General features: G+C 46.2%; 1 protein-coding gene across 2 annotated transcripts; it reads left to right on the forward strand.

The window, feature by feature from the left end:
* The first annotated feature begins 4729 nt into the window (after positions 1 to 4729).
* Positions 4730 to 18852, forward strand: LOC109876233 (uncharacterized). 2 transcript variants are annotated; one of them, XM_031832541.1, is made up of 10 exons: positions 4730 to 4882; positions 5300 to 5617; positions 6594 to 6986; positions 7144 to 7443; positions 7560 to 7592; positions 8178 to 8279; positions 8515 to 8545; positions 9186 to 9245; positions 9444 to 9478; positions 18523 to 18852. In XM_031832541.1, exons 1-10 carry the CDS (start codon positions 4813 to 4815, stop codon positions 18531 to 18533), a joined length of 1353 nt encoding a protein of 450 aa, XP_031688401.1. In that variant the 5' UTR covers positions 4730 to 4812; the 3' UTR covers positions 18534 to 18852. The 2 variants fall into 2 exon arrangements, with proteins under 2 accessions (XP_031688401.1, XP_020324279.2); XM_020468690.2 differs by having other exon boundaries at positions 4733 to 4882; positions 9186 to 9235.
* The last annotated feature ends 3718 nt before the right edge of the window (positions 18853 to 22570 follow it).

Raw genomic sequence — 22570 nt, forward strand, 5'->3', positions numbered from 1 at the left:
CCTTCTCCACCTACTTCTCAACCTCCTCCACATCCTTCTCCACCTCCTTCTCCACCTCCACATCCTTCTCCACCTACTTCTCAACCTCCTCCACATCCTTTTCCATCTCCATCTCCACCTCCTTCTCCACCTACTTCTCAAACTCCTGCACATCCTTCTCCACCTTCACCTACTTCTCAACCTCCTTCACCTCCTTCTCCACCTCCATGTCCTTCTCCACTACCTTCTCCACCACCTCCTTCTCCACCTCCAGAGCCTTCACCTCCAGAGACTCCTTCCCCAGAGGCCCCACCTCTTAAAGATCTTCCTCCTCCAAAGGCTTCACCTCCGGGTCGAGGTTCAAATATACCTCCATGTAGCCGTTGAGGGCATTCATGTTTTCAATGTTATAGGTGGCATCAAAGTCCACAAAGAGCTTTGTTGACCTCCAATGGAGCTTGTGCTTGGCCACTTGGTGGTCTTGGCCAAACGCCCTCTTGTAGATCCTCATGAATTTTACACTGGGGCCGAACTGCAGACAATAGGCTGTGGTCAATGACTCTGGCAGGGGCTCAGAGAACAGCTCTTTCTCCATGGGGACATTGTCCGGGTTCTGATCAGGTTTTACGGGTTAGAAAAGAAAAACATCTACAGTACACATTCAAAAGTTTTTCTTTATTTGTACTATTTTCTACATTGTAGAATAGTAGTGAAGACATCAAAACTATGAAATAACATGTAGTAACCAAAAAAGTGTTAAACAAATCATAATACCTTTATTATTTTATATATTTATATAGGCCAGGTCATCTGATGCAGCACTTCATCGCTCTCCTCCTTCTTGGTCAAATAGCCCTTACACAGCCTGTGAGGTGTGTTTTTGGTCATTGTCCTGTTGAAAGAGAATGCTGCAGAATGCTGTGGTATCCATGCTGGTTGTGTGCCTTGAATTCTAAATAAATCACTGACAGTGTCAACAGCAAAGCACCCCCACACCATCACACCTCCTCCATGTTTCACGGTGGGAACCACAGATGTGTAGATCATCCATTCACCTACTCAGCATCTCATGAATACATGGCGGTTGGAACCAAAAATCTCAAATTTGGACTCATCAGACCAAAGGACAGATTTCCACCGGTCTAATGTCCATTGCTCGCATTTCTTGGCCCAAGCAAGTCTCTTCTAAATATGGGTGTCCTTTAGTAGTGGTTTCTTTGCAGCAAATCGACCATGAAGGCCTGATTCATGCAGTCTCCTATGAGCAGTTGATGTTGAGATGTGTATGTTACTGGAACTCAGTGAAGCATTTATTTGGGCTACAATCAGAGGTGCAGTTAACTCTAATGAATTTATCCTTTGCAGCAGAGGTAACTCTGGATCTTCCTTTCCTGTGGCGGTCCTCATGAGAGCCAGTTTCAGCATTCCAGGTGACTACCTCATGAAGCTGGTTGAGAGAATGCCAAGAGTATGCAAAGCTGTCATCAAGGCAAATGTTGGCTACTTTGAAGAATCACTTTTTTGGTTACTACATGATTTCACATGTGTTATTTCATAGTTTTGATGTCTTCACTCAAATTCTACAATGTAGAAACTAGTAAAAGTAAATAAAAACCCTTGAATGAGTAGGTGTGTCCAAACCTTTGATTGGTACTGTATATTTATATACATTCGGGGTCTCAACTTACTGTTGAGAGTTAGAAAAATAAGGTGCCATTTCGAAATTTGGTTGTGCATCAGCAGTGTCGTGTTGTTGACTATCATTAAATGTGAAGACTGTATAATATCAAATCAATTCTCTATGTGTCATTTAATTACACGATTTAACTAATCATGTATCTTTAATTAACTCGGAAGTCGGGGCACTACGGGAACATGTTGTTTATAGAGTTTCAATTTCCTGAATATAACTCTTCTGATATTTTCATATCTTATCAAAACAGTCGCTTATTAATGAATTTGACCTCATTAGTCTCATTACTGAACATCGCAAACCCTTGGATATCTGCACGAACCACAGCATAGAATCACGAATCTAGCCGGGAGGACGTGGCTAGGGATGCCGTCTGGGGGTTAACATGTTTAAATGGTTTACTCATGTCGGCGATGGAGAAGGAAAGGCCACAGTCTTTGGTAGCGGGCCGCGTCGGTGGCACTGTATTGTCCTCAAAGCGCGCAAAGAAATTGTTTAATTTGTCTGGAAGCAAGACGTCAATGTCCGCGACGTGGCCGTTTTTTTTTTGTAATCCGTAAATGTCAGTAGACCCCGCTACATACGTCTCATGTCTGAGACGTTGAATTGCAACTCCACTTTGTCTCTGTACAGACGTTTTGCCTGATTGACTTATGGAGGGAATATACAACCATATTCCCAGCCACCTTGCTATGGTTAAATGTGGTGGTACACATGCTTTCAGTTTAGCTTGAATGCTGCCATCAATCCACGGTTTCTGGTTAGGGAAGGTTTTAATAGTCCCAGTGGGTACAACATCTCCTATACAGTTCCTTATAAACTCGCTCACCGAGTCAGCGTATACGTCAATGTTGTTCTCTGAGGCTACCCAGAACATGTCCCAGTCCACGTGATCGAAGTAATCTTGAAGCTTGGAATCCGATTGGTCAGACCAGCATTGGATAGACCTACACACGGCGCTTCCTGTTTTAGTTTCTGCCTATAGGAGGGGAGCAACAACATGGAGTCATGGTCAGATTTGCCAAAAGGAGGGCGGTGGAGGGCCTTGTATGCATCGCAGAAGTTAGAGTAGCAATAGTCGAGCATGTTCCTCGCTCGTGTACTGCAATCGATATGCTGATAGAATATAGGTAGCCTTGTTCTCAAATCAGCTTTGTTAAAATCCCCAGCTACAATAAATGCAGCCTCAGGATATATGGTTTCCAGTTTGCATAAAGTCCATGAAGTTCCTTAATGGCCGTCTTGGTATCTGATTGCGATGGGATATACACGGCTGTGACAATAACCGAGGGGAGATCTCTTGGAAGACAATACGTTCGGCATTTGATTGTGAGGAATTCTAGGTCAGGTGAACAAAAGAACTTGAGTTCCTGTATGTTGCTACAATTACACCATGAGTTGTTATGAAACTTGCACCCATCCCTTCTTCTTACCATAGAGATGTTTATTCCTGTCGGCGCGATGCTGAAAATCCCGTTGGCTGTACTGACTCCTACAGCATGTCCCAAGTGAGCCATGTTTCTGTGAAACAGAGTATGTTACAATCCCAGATATCTCTTTGGAAAGCAACTCTTGCCCTGATTTCGTCGACTTTGTGAATGAGGGAATGAATGGACATTAGCGAGCAATGCATCAATACGTGTTCATCATATTTGGAGTCCTCAATTTTTTCTGCATATTTGAAGTTCTCCAAGTGTTTCTAAAATCCCCTATCGAGATAAATGAAGGGTGGAAAAAAGTTTGACCGCTAGGTTGTATGGGTATTATGACATCTCCACTGTGGACACCTCTATTATTGCGCGTATTTACGCAGCAAATGCACTATCACCACTTTGAAGTCAATATCTAGCTCTGGTCCAGGGCGCAGTCCTTCACTAGTAGAGGTTAGTAGAGGAACCCACACTCTTGCCATGGACCAGAGCTAATAGATTTATCCCTTTGTTTAATAAATGTCAAAGCAATACATTAAATATGGCTAAATAAATGAATTCCATTGAAATATGATGTTAAAAGCACAATTGATTTGGTTTTATTATGCTTCAGAACTGTCCCAGTTCTTGTCCATAAAAGTTCCATATGATCTATGGCAGGACGGCAGTGCAGCTTCCCATCCACTAGGTGTCAGTGTTGTACTGCAAGGCGTCTCCAGAGGCATTACACTACTTCATTGTGTCTGTCTGCTCTGTGCATGTTGCCTACTTTACCCATATGATTAATGAACTTGTGACGACTACATAAAGAGCATGGGTATGGACTCCACAAGGTGTTGAAAGCGTTCCAAAGGGATGCTGGCCCATGTTGACTCCAATGCTTCCCACAGTTTTGTCAAGTTGACTGGATGTCCTTTGGGTGGTGGACCATTCTTGATACACACACGAAACTATTGAGTGTGAAAAACCCAGCATCGTTGCAGTTCTTGCCACAAACTGGTGCACCTGGCATTTACTACCATACCCTGCTCAAAGGCGCATAAATATTTTGTCTTGTCCATTCACAATCTGAATGACACACATACACAATCAAAGTCTCAATTGTCTCAAGGCTTAAAAATCCTCCTTTAACCAGTCTCCTCCTCTTTATCTATACTGATTGAAGTGTATTTAACAAGTGACATCAATAAGGGATCCTAGCTTTCACCTGGATTCACCTGGCCAGTTTATGTCATGGAAAGAGCAAGTGTTCTTAATGTTTTGTACACTCAGTGTATGTCTCATGCTCTGTGTACAATATGCATGGATTCACACTAGGGACATTCTGTGGTCTTGGTTTATTATTATATGACCTCACATCCCATTAACAAACCCCTTAAAAGGAAGTGTGCCTGTATGTTGTACTTCCTCTCAGTCCTATTTTAAGACATTGTCATACTTTTCAAACACACACACACGCACGCTCGCTCGCTCGCTCGCACACACACACACACACACACACACACACACACACACACACACACACACACACACACACACACACACACACACACACACACACACACACACACACACACACACACACACACACACACACACACACACACACACACACACACACACACACACACACAGCAGATCCTGTTTGCCTCCACCTAGAGCAGATGCTTCCACATCTACACAGAAGAGAGACTGCTTGCTCCTTCAAAGATGCTTGTCTGTCGATACCATCTCTCACTTTGGATATTTGTTCTGCTCATCTGTTATCTACAACTTTGGGGTAAGTACTTTGAATATGAATCGACTGACACTTATGTTGTAGATGTCAGGGTAAAGAAGTTTAGCCATTTCAGTTACAGAGATATTTCACTGATGTTTGGCATCAGTTCTGTCATCTTTATTTCCTGACAATTTAAGTAGTCTATTTAAATGGGGTAATGTGATCCTAGATCACAGGAGGTTGGTGGCACCTTAATTGGGGAGGACGGGCACGTGGTAGTGACCGCAGAGGAATTAGTCGAATGGTATCAAATACATCAAATACATGGTTTCCAGGTGTTTGGTTCCATTCCATTTACTCCGTTCCGGACATTATTATGATCCGTTCTCCCCTCAGCAGCCTCCTGTGTCCTCTATCTGTTGAGTGGAATGCAGTGTTTACTATTACTGGGCCTCACACTTGACTGCTCCTCCCCAGGTACAGTATCCTCAGACCTCCTCCCAGTCTCCCCCCCAACACCCTCCCTCACCCAGGCCTCCTCTGTAGAAAACACCAGCCTGGGGGCTGTGGTCCTGGTCTGTCGGGCCCCTGAGGGCCCTGGAGGGACCCTGTTCAGACTCCACCGGGTTAAAAAGCTGGTGGACACCATGACTTTCCCCAGTGAGAGACAGGAGGCCCAGTTCACAGTGAGAGTGAGGGAGGATTCGGCCCGGGAGGTTCTATACTGCTGCCTATATCAGAACAGCCAGGGGATGTACAGCCCATACAGCCACTATCTGACTCTGAAACAACAAGGTGAGATTTAGAGTTTTATACTGAGTTTTATATTCATGATTGATGATTTTGGATCAAGCAGTTGAGAAAGTTGGACCCGTGGATCTCGGACAGAAACTACTGCAAGCGCCACACTACAAAAAATTATAATAATGATGAAAATCAAAGTCACAGAAATCTTTTTCTGCAATTTATTGTAACGGTACATGGAAATGCTATTTCAAAGTGAGAAAAGGTTCTGAGATTTATGCTAGGTTAAAAGCCTCTGGTGATGGAAGTCAATAAACACTCCCATCCGCTTCTCCACCACCACTGGCCAAACTGCCATAGGTGTTCTCAGTGGTTACGTGTGTGTGTGTGCATGAATGTGTGTATCGTACTGTTACACCCTGAAGGTTATATAGAAACCACAAACATCAAGCCTGACAGTTAAGGCAGGAAGTGTGAATGACAACAGAGGGTAAGCTTAAATGGCAGTTCTCACATTACCTCAAAGACCGGATATACAATTTCTGCTAAATATCCAATGTCTAAATGTATAGTTTCAGTACATAGTGCCTATAGACAACTGTGCATTTGGTTTGATAAAGTTTATTACGTAACAAGCTCCTGAATTCATGGCCGGTCCTCTTCTGGCTGTGCCGGGTGGAGATTATAACAGAACATGGCCAAGATGTTCAAATGATCATAGATGACCAGAAGGGTCAAATAATAATAATCACAGTGTGTGAGAGGGTGCAACAGGCCAACAGAGAGAGAGGGAGAGAGAGAGAGAGGGAGAGAGAGAGAGAGAGAGAGAGAGAGAGAGAGAGAGAGAGAGAGAGAGAGAGAGAGAGAGAGAGAGAAAACTTAAATTCACACAGGACGCCGGATAAGAGGGGAAATACTCCAGATAAAACAGACTGACCCCAGCCCCCCCCCCTAGCCCCCCCCCTAGCCCCCCAACACATAAACAACTGCAGCATACATCTCTCTCTCTCTCCCTCTTTCTGTCTAGGTGTAGCTTCTCCTAGAGCTCCTCCTCCTCCTCCTCCCCCCCCTCTCCTCCCACCCATCCTCTCAGTTGATCCCCCAGGTGGTCAGGTGAAGCACGGCCAGACGTTATCCTTCCACTGCTCCCCCCCTCCTCCTCACTCCCAGCAGAGCCCGAAACCAGAGGCTTTCCTACTGCTGAGGACAGCTAAAGTGACTGGGCACTCCATGGGGAGCTCCATGGTCCACCCCCAGGCCTCCCTGGTGTCCCACTCCACAGCCCAGACCGGGGCCTTCCACCTGGGGCCCGTGAGGGGAGGCGAGGGGGGGTCCTACACCTGCCTCTACCAGGTTACAGTGCCTCGTCAGGGACCAGCTAATTCAACCGCCAGTCATCCAGTTCTTGTCACGGTCACAGGTGAGAGATCTGGTTGAGAGGTGAAATTGCAGCTAGACACTGATCTAATGTCAGTTACGTATTTTATTCCCAATGGTTAAGGTTAGGATTGTGTTTGAGAAAAATCTGATACCCATACTCTCTCTCCATCTTTTCTCTGGTGGGCCTGCCATCCCAGAGCTGTTGCCGGTGCCCACTCTCTCTCTCCAGAGCCAGGCTGGGGAGTGGGCCTTGGTGTGTACTGGCTCACCTGCCTTCCCTGGTGCCCGCTTCTCTCTATACCGCCTGGGAAGTACCTTCCCTGATGCCACCCGTAGTGCCCCCGCTACCCGACATCGTGCCCTTTTTGCTCTCTCATCCCTGCCTGCCCAGGACGGCCCGTTGTCGGACCAGTACCAGTGCCAATACAGTTCCCTGCTGGGAGCAGAGTGGAGCCACTCAGAGAGAAGTGCACTGCTGGCTGTGCCTAGAATCATAGGTCTGCATCTCTCTGATGTCTGTGTCTGTCTGAGCTTGTGTGCGTCAACTCACACCACTCAAGAGGCAGCCTTGAATTATTTTTCACCTATAATATTGTCTGTCATTGTCTTCCAGAAAAGACCACCATCTCCCCTTCCTCCTCACCAGGTAACTCACGGAACCACTACAATCAACAAATCACCTTCTGACGTGGTATTGATATTAGACACAGTGTGGGCCTGATGTTTGGTATTGATATTAGACACAGTGTGGGCCTGATGTTTGGTATTGATGTTAGACCCAGTGTGGGCTTGGTGTTTGGTATTGATATTAGACACAGTGTGGGCTTGGTGTTTGGTATTGATATTAGACACAGTGTGGGCTTGGTGTTTGGTATTGATGTTAGACACAGTGTGGGCCTGATGTTTGGTATTGATGTTAGACACAGTGTGGGCTTGGTGTTTGGTATTGATATTAGACACAGTGTGGGCCTGATGTTTGGTATTGATATTAGACACAGTGTGGGCCTGATGTTTGGTATTGATATTAGACACAGACACAATTTCCACAGATTTTTCATTATGAAATGTTTTTCAACTTCTCCAAAAAATGTCCAATAATTATAACCTGGAAATTACAACATTTCCTGTTGCTGCAGGATTAGTTTCCTGCTGTAGCAAACTGGCTCTAATTAAGATAATAGGTATTATATGGGGGCTCGTTGATTGACAGGTGATATTGTCTTTCTGCTAGGGCTGACTGGAGTGGACTGGCCTCTGGTGTTGGGATGTCTTTCTGTTGTGGTTCTGTTCTTCATTCTACTGGTGGGCGTGGGTGTGGCGGTGCAGAGGAAAGGTAATGTTACACCTGTTAACCTATACTCTGTTCCCAGAACAGTTTGTGCTCTCTTGTCAACCAGGAGCGGTTTACCTTAATAGGAGTTTGCAGGACAGCACAAACTGATCTGGGACCAGGCTAGTAAACCTTTAAAGAAATGTCCTTCACCATTCAAATATGACATCACTGACTCTGTTCATTACACCTTTTCAGTTTGTAATTCTCTTCTCTCGTTTCTCTTCTCATTGTCCAGTTAAGGTAATGGGGGAAGAAAAGCGGAAAAGGTGGGTGTTGGATCCTCTATGAGTCTCTAACTTTCAGGGAAGTACAGTAATATCATAGAGCATGAGATGTTTTAGAATAGTATTTCTAATAGTATTTCTCCCTTTAGAATAGTTTTCTGATAGTATTTCTCCCTTTAGAATAGTTTTCTGATAGTATTTCTCCCTTTAGAATAGTTTTCTAATAGTATTTCTCCCTTTAGAATAGTTTTCTAATAGTATTTCTCCCTTTAGAATAGTTTTCTAATAGTATTTCTCCCTTTAGAATAGTTTTCTGATAGTATTTCTCCCTTTAGAATAGTTTTCTAATAGTATTTCTCCCTTTAGAATAGTTTTCTGATAGTATTTCTCCCTTTAGAATAGTTTTCTAATAGTATTTCTCCCTTTAGAATAGTTTTCTAATAGTATTTCTCCCTTTAGAATAGTTTTCTAATAGTATTTCTCCCTTTAGAATAGTTTTCTAATAGTATTTCTCCCTTTAGAATAGTTTTCTAATAGTATTTCTCCCTTTAGAATAGTTTTCTAATAGTATTTCTCCCTTTAGAATAGTTTTCTAATAGTATTTCTCCCTTTAGAATAGTTTTCTAATAGTATTTATCCATTTAAAATAGTATTTATAGTAGTATTTCTCTCTTATGTCTAGGGAGGGGGCTCTTCTATGGGCCAAGCTTCATTCCGGGGACCATGTTCTTGGTGAGTGTTTGTAAGTGAATAGAGTGATTCAATGATCTTATGTCTCATAATGCCTTCATATAGTCATCATCACTGACATCCTTTTTTACATGATTCTATTTGTTTGTGAATAGAGTGATTCAATGATCTTATGTCTCATAATGCCTTCATATAGTCATCATCACTGACATCCTTTTTTACATGATTCTATTTGTTTGCGTGTTTCCAGACCTGACCCTCAAACGTGTCAGCATTACCTCTCAGGTAAGGTCTCTCTCTCTCCAATTCAACTCAATATACTTTGTCATTTATCTAAAAGGTAAACCCACTCTCATTGACTTCCTCCACCTTTTGGACACCTAAGCAACAACCACACATCTGATAATAATACATAACAACTCTCTCTCTCATAGACTTTATTGACATGGAAAGTTAAATTACTTACATTGTCAAAATATACATATATAAGAAATTGAGGGACCAACAGCAATAACAATAGTAGTAGTGGAAATGGGATTACCATGAACAGCAACTACAACAACAATATCAATGAGAATAATAATAGATTAAAGCAATGTTAGTAGACCAGTCTCAACCTGACTGAGAAGCCACATGGTATGAAAAGCAAAACAAAAGGGGAAATATTATTGACATTACATTGCACTTTTCACTGGCTGACCCTCAGGTTGTGTGCTCCCTGAGTCTGTACCTAGTCAGTGTTTCCCTTTCTATCAGTCATAGTGGTCAGATAGTCTGACACCATGTACTGTCTGTTTAGAGCCAAATAGCATTGAAGTTTACTTTGATTTTCTTGTGGTGTCTTTCCAATAGGTGATGTATTCTTATTTTTGCGTTGTGATGATTTGGTTGGGCCAGATTTTCTGAGTGCTGTCCTGAGGCTCTATGGGGTTGGTTTGGCGTAGTGAACTGAGCCCCAGAACCAGCTGGCTGAGGGGACTCTTCCCTTGTGTCATGTGTTGACATTGTAGGACTTTGTGAAGGAATGTTTTTGGGGTCACTTGTTTTTAGATGGTTGTAAAATTTGATGTCTCTTTTTTGAACTCGAATAAGGAGGGGCTATTGGCCCAATTCTGAGTTTCTCTTGCAATACAGTCTTGCAAAACTCTGCATGCAGTATTTCGATGGGATGTTTGTCCCATTTAGTAAATTCATTATTAGAGAGCAGATCCCATACTTTGCTGCCATATAGAGCAATTGGTTCTATAACTGATTGGAAAATGTTTAGCCATATTCTAATTGGACTTTCGATTTTAATGTTCCTTTTAATGGCATAGAATGCTCTTCTTGCTTTGTCTCAGCTCGCTTACAGCCATGTGTGTTACGGTTTTCTTCTATATCCTCCTCTGACGAAGAGGTAGAACAAGGATCGGACCAAAACGCAGCGTGTCGATTGAGATTCATGTTTAATCAAACAAAGAAACACGAACACTACACAAACACTACAAAACAAGAAACGAAACCGAAACAGCCTATCTGGTGCAAACTAACAGAGAGTACACATAGGACACTAAGGACAATCACCCACGACAAACTCAAAGAATATGGCTGCCTAAATATGGTTCCCAATCAGAGACAACGATAAACACCTGCCTCTAATTGAGAACCACTCCAGACAGCCATAGACTTTGCTAGATAACCCTACTAGCAACAATCCCAATACCACCACCAAAACCCCAAGACAAACACACCACAATTACAAAAACCCCATGCCACACCCTGGCCTGACCAAATACATAAAGATAAACACAAAATACTTTGACCAGGGCGTGACAGAACCCCCCCCCCCCCTAAGGTGCGGACTCCCGAACGCACCTCAAAACAATAGGGAGGGTCCGGGTGGGCGTCTGTCCATGGTGGGACGTGGACCCCACTCATTTAATGTCTTAGTCCCCTCTCCCTTCGTCCCTGGATAGTCCACCCTCGCCGCAGACCATGGCCTAATAGTCCTCACCCAGAACCCCACAGAACTAAGGAGCAGCTCGTGACTGAGGGGCATCTCGGGACTGAGGGACAGCTCGGGACTGAGGGGCAGCTCGGGACTGAGGGGTAGCTCGGGACTGAGGGGCAGCTCGGGACTGAGGCAGCTCGGGACTGAGGGGAAGCCCAGTACTGAGAGGAAGCCCAGTACTGAGAGGAAGCCCAGTACTGAGAGGAAGCCCAGTACTGAGATGAAGCTCAGGTAGGTAGTAGGCTCCGGTAGATCCTGGCTGGCTGGCGGATCTGGAAGATTCAGGTTGACTAGCAGATCTGGAAGATTCTGGTTGACTGGCGGATCTAGCTGCTCTATGCAGACTGACAGCTCTGACTGCTCCATGCAGGCTGACAGCTCCTTGCAGACTGGCAGCTCTTTGCAGACTGACAGCTCTGACTGCTCCATGCAGGCTGACAGCTCCTTGCAGACTGACAGCTCCTTGCAGACTGACAGCTCCTTGCAGACTGACAGCTCCTTGCAGACTGACAGCTCCCTGCAGACTGGCAGCTCCTTGCAGACTGTTAGCTCTGACTGCTCCATGCAGGCTGACAGCTCCTTGCAGACTGGCAGCTCCTTGCAGACTGGCAGCTCCTTGCAGACTGACAGCTCCTTGCAGACTGGCAGCTCCTTGCAGACTGGCAGCTCCTTGCAGACTGACAGCTCTGGCTGCTTCATGCAGACTGACAGCTCCTTACAGACTGGCAGCTCCTTGCAGACTGACAGCTCCTTGCAGACTGACAGCTCCTTGCAGACTGACAGTTCCCTGCAGACTGGCAGCTCCTTGCAGGCTGACAGCTCCTTGCAGACTGGCAGCTCCTTGCAGACTGGCAGCTCCTTGCAGACTGGCAGCTCCTTGCAGACTGGCAGCTCTTGCAGACTGACAGCTCCATGCAGACTGGCAGCTCAGGCTGCTTCAAACAGGCAGGAGGCTCCGGCAGCGCTGTAGAGAGAGAAGGCTCTGATAGCGCTGAACAGGCGGGAGACTCCGACAGCGCAGGAGAGGAGGAAGGTTCTGGCTGTGCTGAACAGGCGGGAGACTCCGACAGAGCAGGAGAGGCGAGGCGCACTGTAGGCCTGATGCGTGGTGCGGGCACTGGTGAGACTGGAGCGAGGACACGCACAGGAAGCCTGGTGCGGGGAGCTGCTACCGGAGGACTGGTGTGTGGAGGTGGCTCTGGATAGACCGGACCGTGCAGGCGCACTGGAGCTCTTGAGCACCGAGCCTGCCCAAGCTTACCTGGCTCGATGCCCACTCTAGCCCGGCAAATACGAAGGGCTGGTATGAACCGTACCGGGCTATGCACCCGCACTGGAGACACCGTGCGCTCACTAGCATAACACGGTGCCTGCCCGGTCTCTTTAGCCCCTCGGTAAGCACAGGGAGTTTGCGCAGGTCTCCTACCTGGCATAGCCATACTCCCTGTAAGCCCCCCCCCAATACATTTTTGGGGCCGACTCTCAGGCTTCCATCCGTGTCGCCGTGCTGCCTCTTCATACCAGCGCCTCTCTGCTTTAGCCGCCTCTAGTTCTTCCTATGTCCATTCCTCCTTTCGCTTTTCCTGCGGTCGCTGCCTGTAACCACGCCGCTCGGTCCGTGTGTGGTGGGTGATTCTGTAACGGCGCTCTTCGTTTGTTGAGAGAGAGTCGGACCGAAATGCAGCGTGGTGGTTAATCATGATCTTTAATAAAGAAAACGGCGATACATGAAATAAATAAATAAATACAAAAACAACAAACGGAACGTGAAACCTAATTACAGCCTATCTGGTGAACACTACACAGAGACAGGAACAATCACCCACCACCAACGGACCAAGCAGCGTGTCAACAGGCAGGAGCAGCCCAAAGAGGAGAGGCGCTATAAGGAGTTCTGGACATGGGAGGAAATCCTAAACGGAGAAGGACCCTGGGCTCAGCCTGGAGAATATCGCCGCCCCAAAGAGGAACTGGAGGCGGCGAGAGCGAAGAGGCGCCGTAATGAGGAGGCAGCACGGCGACTCGGAAGGAAGCCTGAGAATCAGCCCCAAAAATGTATTGGGGGGGGGGCTCAGGGAGAGTGTGGCAGAGTCAGGAGTCAGACCTGAGCCAACTCTCCCTGTTTATCGTGAGGAGCCTAGGAGGAGACCCGAACCAGAGCCGGTGTTGGAGGTGAGCGAAACAGAGACTGTGAAGGAGTTAATGGGGAAATTGGAGGAGAGAGAAATGAGGGAGTTGCTGTGTTGGTGCTTTTTGCATGGAATTCGCCGACGGAACGTGTCGGGGATTTGATGGCACCTGGGTTAGTGCTCCATACTCGTCCTGAGGTGCGTGTTAGTCAGCTGGTGAAGTTGGTGCCAGCCTCACGTACCAGGCCTCCTGTACACATCCCTAGCCTTGCACGTCCTGTGCCAACACTGCTCTCAAGATCTCCAGTACGCCTTCACAGTCTAGCCCATCCTGTGCCACCTCCACACTCCAGTCCTCCGGTAGCAGCTCCCCGCACCAGTGTCCTCGGTCCAGCAACAATCCCAATACCACCACCAAAACCCCAAGACAAACACACCACAATTACAAAAACCCCATGCCACACCCTGGCCTGACCAAATACATAAAGATAAACACAAAATACTTTGACCAGGGCGTGACAATGTGAAAGCTACCTGTGTTGTTGATATTTAGTCCTAGAAACGTGTCGTTTTTGGTGTGTTGTAATAGAACTGTGTCCAAATAGAATCATTATATTCAGGTTTTTTAGGTTAACGGTCAGGTCTGACAGACCCTGTGCAGATGATCTAGGTGCTGCTGTAACCCCTCTAGTGGGAGACAGCAACACCAGGTCATCTGCGTACAGCAGACACTTGATTTCGGTGTTGTGTACGGTGATACCAGTTCCTGCAGATTCGTCTAATGTTTTTGCCAATTCATTAATGTAGATGTTAAATAGTGTTGGACTTATTGGGAAGCCCTGTTTCACTCCATGTCCCTGAGAGAAGAAGTCTGTTTGCTTGTTGCAAAACACATATTTGTTTTTAGTGTACATTGATTTAATAACATCATTATGTTTTCCTCCAATACCAGTTTCTATTAGTTCATTAAAAAAAAATACTTGTGTGTCAAATTGAATCAAATGCTTTCTTCAAGTCGACAAAACACGAGTAGATTGTGCCTTTGTTTTGGTTTACTTGTTGGTCAATTAGAGTGTGGATGGTGTAAATGTGGTCTGTTGTACAATCTCTTTTTTTTATTCTGGCTTCTGCTCAGGACGTTGTGTTCATCAAGGAAATGACGTAGTCTACTATTTATGATACTGCAGAGAATTTTCCCAAAGTTGCTGTTAACGCAAATTCCTCTGTCATTATTTGGGTCAAATTTGTCTCCCTTTTTATGGATTGGTCTGACCAATCCTTGGTTCCAGAAATAGGGGGAAATGCCTTCAGTGAGGATAATGTTGAAGAGTTTGAGTATAGCCAATTTGAATTTGTGATCTGTAAATTATATCATTTAATTTAAAATACCATCAGTACCACAGGCCTATTTGGGTTGGAGAGTATATCGTTTTTCCAATAATTCTTCTTCTGTAGTTGGGGTATCCACAGGATTCTCATAGTCTTTGAATGCTGATTCAAGTATTTTATATTTTTCTTGTTTTGTTCTGGGATCTTTGTTATATTGCTGTAGAGGTTTGCAAAGGTGATTTCTCCACATATCCCCATTTTGGATAGCCAATTCCTCATGATGAGATTTGTTTCATTTATTCAAATTCTCCCAGAAGTGGTTTGATTCTATGGATTCCACAATTCCATCCAGCTGATTTCTAATGTGCTGTTCCTCTGTTCTTGGGGTGTGTTTGTTTTGCTTCAGTGTTTCTCCATATTGAAGGCGTGTATTGTTGTTGTCTGATTCTGTGTTTTGCATTAGATATATTTCTCAATGACTTTCTTCGATTTTTGCAATCATTATCAAACCCTTTTTAATGATCTGTTATTTTTGGTTTGCTCTATGTTTCTTTAGATTAGCCAAGGAGGCTCATTTGTCAAATACAGTGGGGCAAAAAAGTATTTAGTCAGCCACCAATTGTGCAAGTTCTCCCACTTAAAAAGATGAGAGAGGCCTGTAATTTTCATCATAGGTACACTTCAACTATGACAGACAAAATGGAGAAAAAAAAATGAATTTATTTGCAAATTATGGTGGAAAATAAGTATTTGGTCAATAACAAAAGTTTATCTCAATACTTTGTTATATACCCTTTGTTGGCAATGACAGAGGTCAAACGTTTTCTGTAAGTCTTCACAAGGTTTTCACACACTGTTGCTGGTATTTTGGCCCATTCTTCCATGCAGATCTCCTCTAGAGCAGTGATGTTTTGGGGCTGTTGCTGGGCAACACGGACTTTCAACTCCCTCCAAAGATATTCTATGGGGTTGAGAGCTGGAGACTGGCTAGGCCACTCCAGGACCTTGAAATGCTTCTTACGAAGCCACTCCTTCGTTGCCCGGGCGGTGTGTTTGAGATCATTGTCATGCTGAAAGACCCAGCCACGTTTCATCTTCAATGCCCTTGCTGATGGAAGGAGGTTTTCACTCAAAATCTCAAGATACATGGCCCCATTCATTCTTTCCTTTACACGGGTCAGTCGTCCTGGTCCCTTTGCCGAAAAACAGCCCCAAAGCATGTTTCCACCCCCATGCTTCACAGTAGGTATGGTGTTCTTTGGATGCAACTCAGCATTCTTTGTCCTCCAAACACGACGAGTTGAGTTTTTACCAAAAAGTTATATTTTGGTTTCATCTGACCATATGACATTCTCCCAATCTTCTTCTGGATCATCCAAATGCTCTCTAGCAAACTTCAGACGGGCCTGTACATGTACTGGCTTAAGCAGGGGGACACGTCTGGCACTGCAGGATTTGAGTCCCTGGCGGCGTAGTGTGTTACTGATGGTAGGCTTTGTTACTTTGGTCCCAGCTCTCTGCAGGTCATTCAATAGGTCCCCCCGTGTGGTTCTGGGATTTTTGCTCACCGTTCTTGTGATCATTTTGACCCCACGGGGTGAGATCTTGCGTGGAGCCCCAGATCGAGGGAGATTATCAGTAGTCTTGTATGTCTTCCATTTCCTAATAATTGCTCCCACAGTTGATTTCTTCAAACCAAGCTGCTTACCTATTGCAGATTCAGTCTTCCCAGTCTGGTGCAGGTCTACAATTTTGTTTCTGGTGTCCTTTGACAGCTCTTTGGTCTTGGTCATAGTGGAGTTTGGAGTGTGACTGTTTGAGGTTGTGGACAGGTGTCTTTTATACTGATAACAAGTTCAAACAGGTGCCATTAATACAGGTAACGAGTGGAGGACAGAAGAGCCTCTTAAAGAAGAAGTTACAGGTCTGTGAGAGCCAGAAATCTTGCTTGTTTGTAGGTGACCGAATACTTTTTTTCCACCATAATTTGCTAATAAATTCATTAAAAATCCTACAATGTGATTTTCTGGATTTTTTCCCTCAATTTGTCTGTCATAGTTGAAGTGTACCTATGATGAAAATTACAGGCCTCTCTCATCTTTTTAAGTGGGAGAACTTGCACAATTGGTGGCTGACTAAAAACTTTTTTGCCCCACTGGATAAAGTTTATGTTCCAAACTGCCAAATTTAATAGTGTCTAGTTCTTCTGCTATTCTAGCAGTCAGGTCTCCACAGACCAGTACGCCGTCTTGGGCCTGAAAGTGACTAATCTCCCCCTGTAGAATGGAGAAACTCTCTTCATTGTGGTATTGTGACTCTGAGGGGGGAATGTATGAGGCACAGAGGAAGACGTTTTTATCAGTTAAGATAGCCTCCTTGTTGATTATGAGCATAGTAGACTCAGCATGTGTTTAATGTCAGTCATGTCATTGGTGGGCTGGGGGGAGGGTTGAAGCTGTGCTGTGGCTCCTTCAGGTGTGAGACTGCCGGAGGGGGGGGGGGGGGGGGGGGGGGGGTGAGCTGAGCTGAGCTGCACTGGCTGGCCTGAGCTGCACTGGCTGTGGTGGGCGTTGAGGTTGGTGGTGCTGTGGCCGGGGCTGGGGGAGCCTGGGTGCTGGTCCGGGGTGTTGCCTTAGTGATCTCGGCGGTGGAGATTGCTTCGCTGTTCCTGGGTGGAGAGGTCGGGTTTAAAGTGACGTCCTTGAGAGTCTTGGCAAGGATGGTGACTGTCTCCCTGTACAGGTGAACATGGTCCTAGAGACAGTCCAGATCGAGGGTGGGATAATGTACATTGACGTTTATTCTTTGGATTGTGGCAGGGTGGAAGTCCTTCCTCTGTAGAAGGGTTGACACCACGATCCTTGAGTTGGGGAAGATTGCGGAGATCTCTCTCACTCTCATTTATGGGTTATATTGGCAAGGGAAACATATGTTAACATTTCCAAAGCAAGTGGAGTAGATCATTTACAGTAAAATGAACAGTAAACATTACACTCACAGAAGTTCCAAAAGAATAAAGACATTTCCAATGTCATATTATGTCTATATACAGTGTTGTAACAATGTGCAAATAGTTCAAGTACAAAAGCGAAAATAATGAAACGTCAATATGTTTGTTTTCACAACGGTGTTTGTTCTTCACTGGTTGCCCTTTTCTTGTCACAACAGCAGTGAGCACATAGCCTGTCATTTCCTGAGAGCCATGTCTGCCTGCGACGGCCTTTCTCAATAGCAAGGCTATGCTCACTGAGGCTGTACATAGTCAAAGCTTTCCTTTAAGTCTGGGTCAGTCACAGTGGTCAGCTATTCTGCCACTGTGTTCTCTCTGTTTAGGGACAAATAGCATTCTAGTTTGCTCTGTTTTTGTTGTTGATTCTTTCCAATGTGTCAAGTAATGATCTCATGTTTTGGTTGGGTCTAAATGTGTTGCTGTCCTGGGGCTCTGTGGTCTCTATCTGCCTCCCTACTGAACACAAACACACTTTGAGTCAACTTCCCATGACTGCTCCTCTGTGACCTGGGCCAGCCTGCATGGGCCCTCCTCCTCTCGTTAGCTGTAATAATCTCATTAATTAGCTTGATGAGGTGAACTTATTAAACTAAACCCTCTCCCCAGACAATGTGCTAGTATATGGGTTACCGTGGACAGAGTCACCACAATGCTTTCGTCACGATGTCATGTGAAGCTATAATCCATCAGGGGAAACGGATCCTTAAAGAGCCTCTTCTAAAGGAAGTGTTTTGATTTTACGTAATGAAACCGCATGTGTTTTTTCAAACAGAAAAAGGAAGTTTTCAAATTTGACTTAAATGTGCTGTAATAATGAAACCGCGCGTGTGTGTGTGTGTGTGTGTGTGTGTATGTGTGTGTGTGTGTGCAGGAATGGGGTAACGACGACAGAGCAGCAGAGACAGCCTTCAGCAGGTCCCCTCCATGGAGAACTCTCTCTACATTTGGCAACACACCATCCTCCTGACCTCTTTCACCGCTCTCCTCGTTCCCTCTATTCTCACTCGCTCGCTCTCTCTCTATTCCTTTTTCTGTCCATCTTCTTATGTCTCTCTCCCTGACCCTTCTCATCTCTATACAGTACTTCTCTTCATGCTCCCTGTCCTTCTTTCTGATCTCTTGTTCTCTCTGTCACCTTTCCTTTCCCTCTCTATCCTTCTTCTCTCTCTTTCCCTCTCCATCCTTCTTCTCTCTCTTTCCCTCTCCATCCTTCTTCTCTCTCTTTCCCTCTCCATCCTTCTTCTCTCTCTTCATAAACCCTTTCCCTCTCTATCCCTCTTCTCTCTCCCTGAACCCTTTCCCTCTCTATCCCTCTCTTCTCTCTCCCTGAACCCTTTCCCTCTCTATCCCTCACTTCTCTCTCCCTGAACCCTTTCCCTCTCTATCCCTCTTTTCTCTCTCCCTGAACCCTTTCCCCCTCTATCCCTCTCTTTTCTCTCCCTGAACCCTTTCCCTCTCTATCCCTCACTTCTCTCTCCCTGAACCCTTTCCCTCTCTATCCCTCACTTCTCTCTCCCTGAACCCTTTCCCTCTCTATCCCTCTTTCTCTCCCTGAACCCTTTCCCTCTCTATCCCTCTTTTCTCTCCCTGAACCCTTTCCCTCTCTATCCCTCACTTCTCTCTCCCTGAACCCTTTCCCTCTCTATCCCTCACTTCTCTCTCCCTGAACCCTTTCCCTCTCTATCCCTCACTTCTCTCTCCCTGAACCCTTTCCCTCTCTATCCCTCACTTCTCTCTCCCTGAACCCTTTCCCTCTCTATCCCTCACTTCTCTCTCCCTGAACCCTTTCCCTCTCTATCCCTCACTTCTCTCTCCCTGAACCCTTTCCCTCTCTATCCCTCACTTCTCTCTCCCTGAACCCTTTCCCTCTCTATCCCTCACTTCTCTCTCCCTGAACCCTTTCCCTCTCTATCCCTCACTCTCTCTCCCTGAACCCTTTCCCTCTCTATCCCTCACTTCTCTCTCCCTGAACCCTTTCCCTCTCTATCCCTCACTTCTCTCTCCCTGAACCCTTTCCCTCTCTATCCCTCACTTCTCTCTCCCTGAACCCTTTCCCTCTCTATCCCTCACTTCTCTCTCCCTGAACCCTTTCCCCCTCTATCCCTCTTCTCTCTCCCTGAACCCTTTCCCTCTCTATCCCTCTTCTCTCTCCCTGAACCCTTTCCCTCTCTATCCCTCTTTTCTCTCCCTGAACCCTTTCCCTCTCTATCCCTCTTTTCTCTCCCTGAACCCTTTCCCTCTCTATCCCTCACTTCTCTCTCCCTGAACCCTTTCCCTCTCTATCCCTCTTTCTCTCCCTGAACCCTTTCCCTCTCTATCCCTCTTTTCTCTCCCTGAACCCTTTCCCTCTCTATCCCTCTTTTCTCTCCCTGAACCCTTTCCCTCTCTATCCCTCTTTTCTCTCCCTGAACCCTTTCCCTCTCTATCCCTCTTTTCTCTCCCTGAACCCTTTCCCTCTCTATCCCTCTTTTCTCTCCCTGAACCCTTTCCCTCTCTATCCCTCTTTCTCTCCCTGAACCCTTTCCCTCTCTATCCCTCTTTTCTCTCCCTGAACCCTTTCCCTCTCTATCCCTCTTTTCTCTCCCTGAACCCTTCCCTCTCTATCCCTCTTTTCTCTCCCTGAACCCTTTCCCTCTCTATCCCTCTTTTCTCTCCCTGAACCCTTTCCCTCTCTATCCCTCTTTTCTCTCCCTGAACCCTTTCCCTCTCTATCCCTCTTTTCTCTCCCTGAACCCTTTCCCTCTCTATCCCTCTTTTCTCTCCCTGAACCCTTTCCCTCTCTATCCCTCTTTTCTCTCCCTGAACCCTTTCCCTCTCTATCCCTCTTTCTCTCCCTGAACCCTTTCCCTCTCTATCCCTCTTTTCTCTCCCTGAACCCTTTTCCCTCTCTATCCCTCTTTTCTCTCCCTGAACCCTTTCCCTCTCTATCCCTCTTTCTCTCTCCCTGAAACCCTTCCCTCTCTATCCCTCTTTTCTCTCCCTGAACCCTTTCCCTCTCTATCCCTCTTTTCTCTCCCTGAACCCTTTCCCTCTCTATCCCTCCTTTCTCTCTCCTGAACCCTTTCCCTCTCTATCCCTCACTTCTCTCTCCCTGAACCCTTTCCCTCTCTATCCCTCACTTCTCTCTCCCTGAACCCTTTCCCTCTCTATCCCTCACTTCTCTCTCCCTGAACCCTTTCCCTCTCTATCCCTCACTTCTCTCTCCCTGAACCCTTTCCCTCTCTATCCCTCCTTCTCTCTCCCTGAACCCTTTCCCTCTCTATCCCTCACTTCTCTCTCCCTGAACCCTTTCCCTCTCTATCCCTACTTCTCTCTCCCTGAACCCTTTCCCTCTCTATCCCTCACTTCTCTCTCCCTGAACCCTTTCCCTCTCTATCCCTCACTTCTCTCTCCCTGAACCCTTTCCCTCTCTATCCCTCACTTCTCTCTCCCTGAACCCTTTCCCTCTCTATCCTCACTTCTCTCTCCCTGAACCCTTTCCCTCTCTATCCCTCACTTCTCTCTCCCTGAACCCTTTCCCTCTCTATCCCTCACTTCTCTCTCCCTGAACCCTTTCCCTCTCTATCCCTCACTTCTCTCTCCCTGAACCCTTTCCCTCTCTATCCCTCACTTCTCTCTCCCTGAACCCTTTCCCTCTCTATCCCTCACTTCTCTCTCCCTGAACCCTTTCCCTCTCTATCCCTCACTTCTCTCTCCCTGAACCCTTTCCCTCTCTATCCCTCACTTCTCTCTCCCTGAACCCTTTCCCTCTCTATCCCTCACTTCTCTCTCCCTGAACCCTTTCCCCCTCTATCCCTCTTCTCTCTCTATCCCTCTTCTCTCTCCCTGAACCCTTTCCCTCTCTATCCCTCTTTTCTCTCCCTGAACCCTTTCCCTCTCTATCCCTCTTTTCTCTCCCTGAACCCTTTCCCTCTCTATCCCTCACTTCTCTCTCCCTGAACCCTTTCCCTCTCTATCCCTCTTTTCTCTCCCTGAACCCTTTCCCTCTCTATCCCTCTTTTCTCTCCCTGAACCCTTTCCCTCTCTATCCCTCTTTTCTCTCCCTGAACCCTTTCCCTCTCTATCCCTCTTTTCTCTCCCTGAACCCTTTCCCTCTCTATCCCTCTTTTCTCTCCCTGAACCCTTTCCCTCTCTATCCCTCTTTTCTCTCCCTGAACCCTTTCCCTCTCTATCCCTCTTCTCTCTCCCTGAACCCTTTCCCTCTCTATCCCTCTTTTCTCTCCCTGAACCCTTTCCCTCTCTATCCCTCTTTTCTCTCCCTGAACCCTTTCCCTCTCTATCCCTCTTCTCTCTCCCTGAACCCTTTCCCTCTCTATCCCTCTTTTCTCTCCCTGAACCCTTTCCCTCTCTATCCCTCTTTTCTCTCCCTGAACCCTTTCCCTCTCTATCCCTCTTTTCTCTCCCTGAACCCTTTCCCTCTCTATCCCTCTTTTCTCTCCCTGAACCCTTTCCCTCTCTATCCCTCTTTTCTCTCCCTGAACCCTTTCCCTCTCTATCCCTCTTTTCTCTCCCTGAACCCTTTCCCTCTCTATCCCTCTTTTCTCTCCCTGAACCCTTTCCCTCTCTATCCCTCTTTTCTCTCCCTGAACCCTTTCCCTCTCTATCCCTCTTTTCTCTCCCTGAACCCTTTCCCTCTCTATCCCTCTTTTCTCTCCCTGAACCCTTTCCCTCTCTATCCCTCTTTTCTCTCCCTGAACCCTTTCCCTCTCTATCCCTCTTTTCTCTCCCTGAAACCCTTTCCCTATCTATCCCTCTTTTCTCTCCCTGAACCCTTTCCCTCTCTATCCCTCACTTCTCTCTCCCTGAACCCTTTCCCTCTCTATCCCTCTTTTCTCTCCCTGAACCCTTTCCCTCTCTATCCCTCTTTTCTCTCCCTGAACCCTTTCCCTCTCTATCCCTCACTTCTCTCTCCCTGAACC

This window comes from Oncorhynchus kisutch, linkage group LG1 (genome assembly GCF_002021735.2).
Source record: "Oncorhynchus kisutch isolate 150728-3 linkage group LG1, Okis_V2, whole genome shotgun sequence".
NCBI classification, from domain to species: Eukaryota; Metazoa; Chordata; class Actinopteri; order Salmoniformes; family Salmonidae; genus Oncorhynchus; species Oncorhynchus kisutch.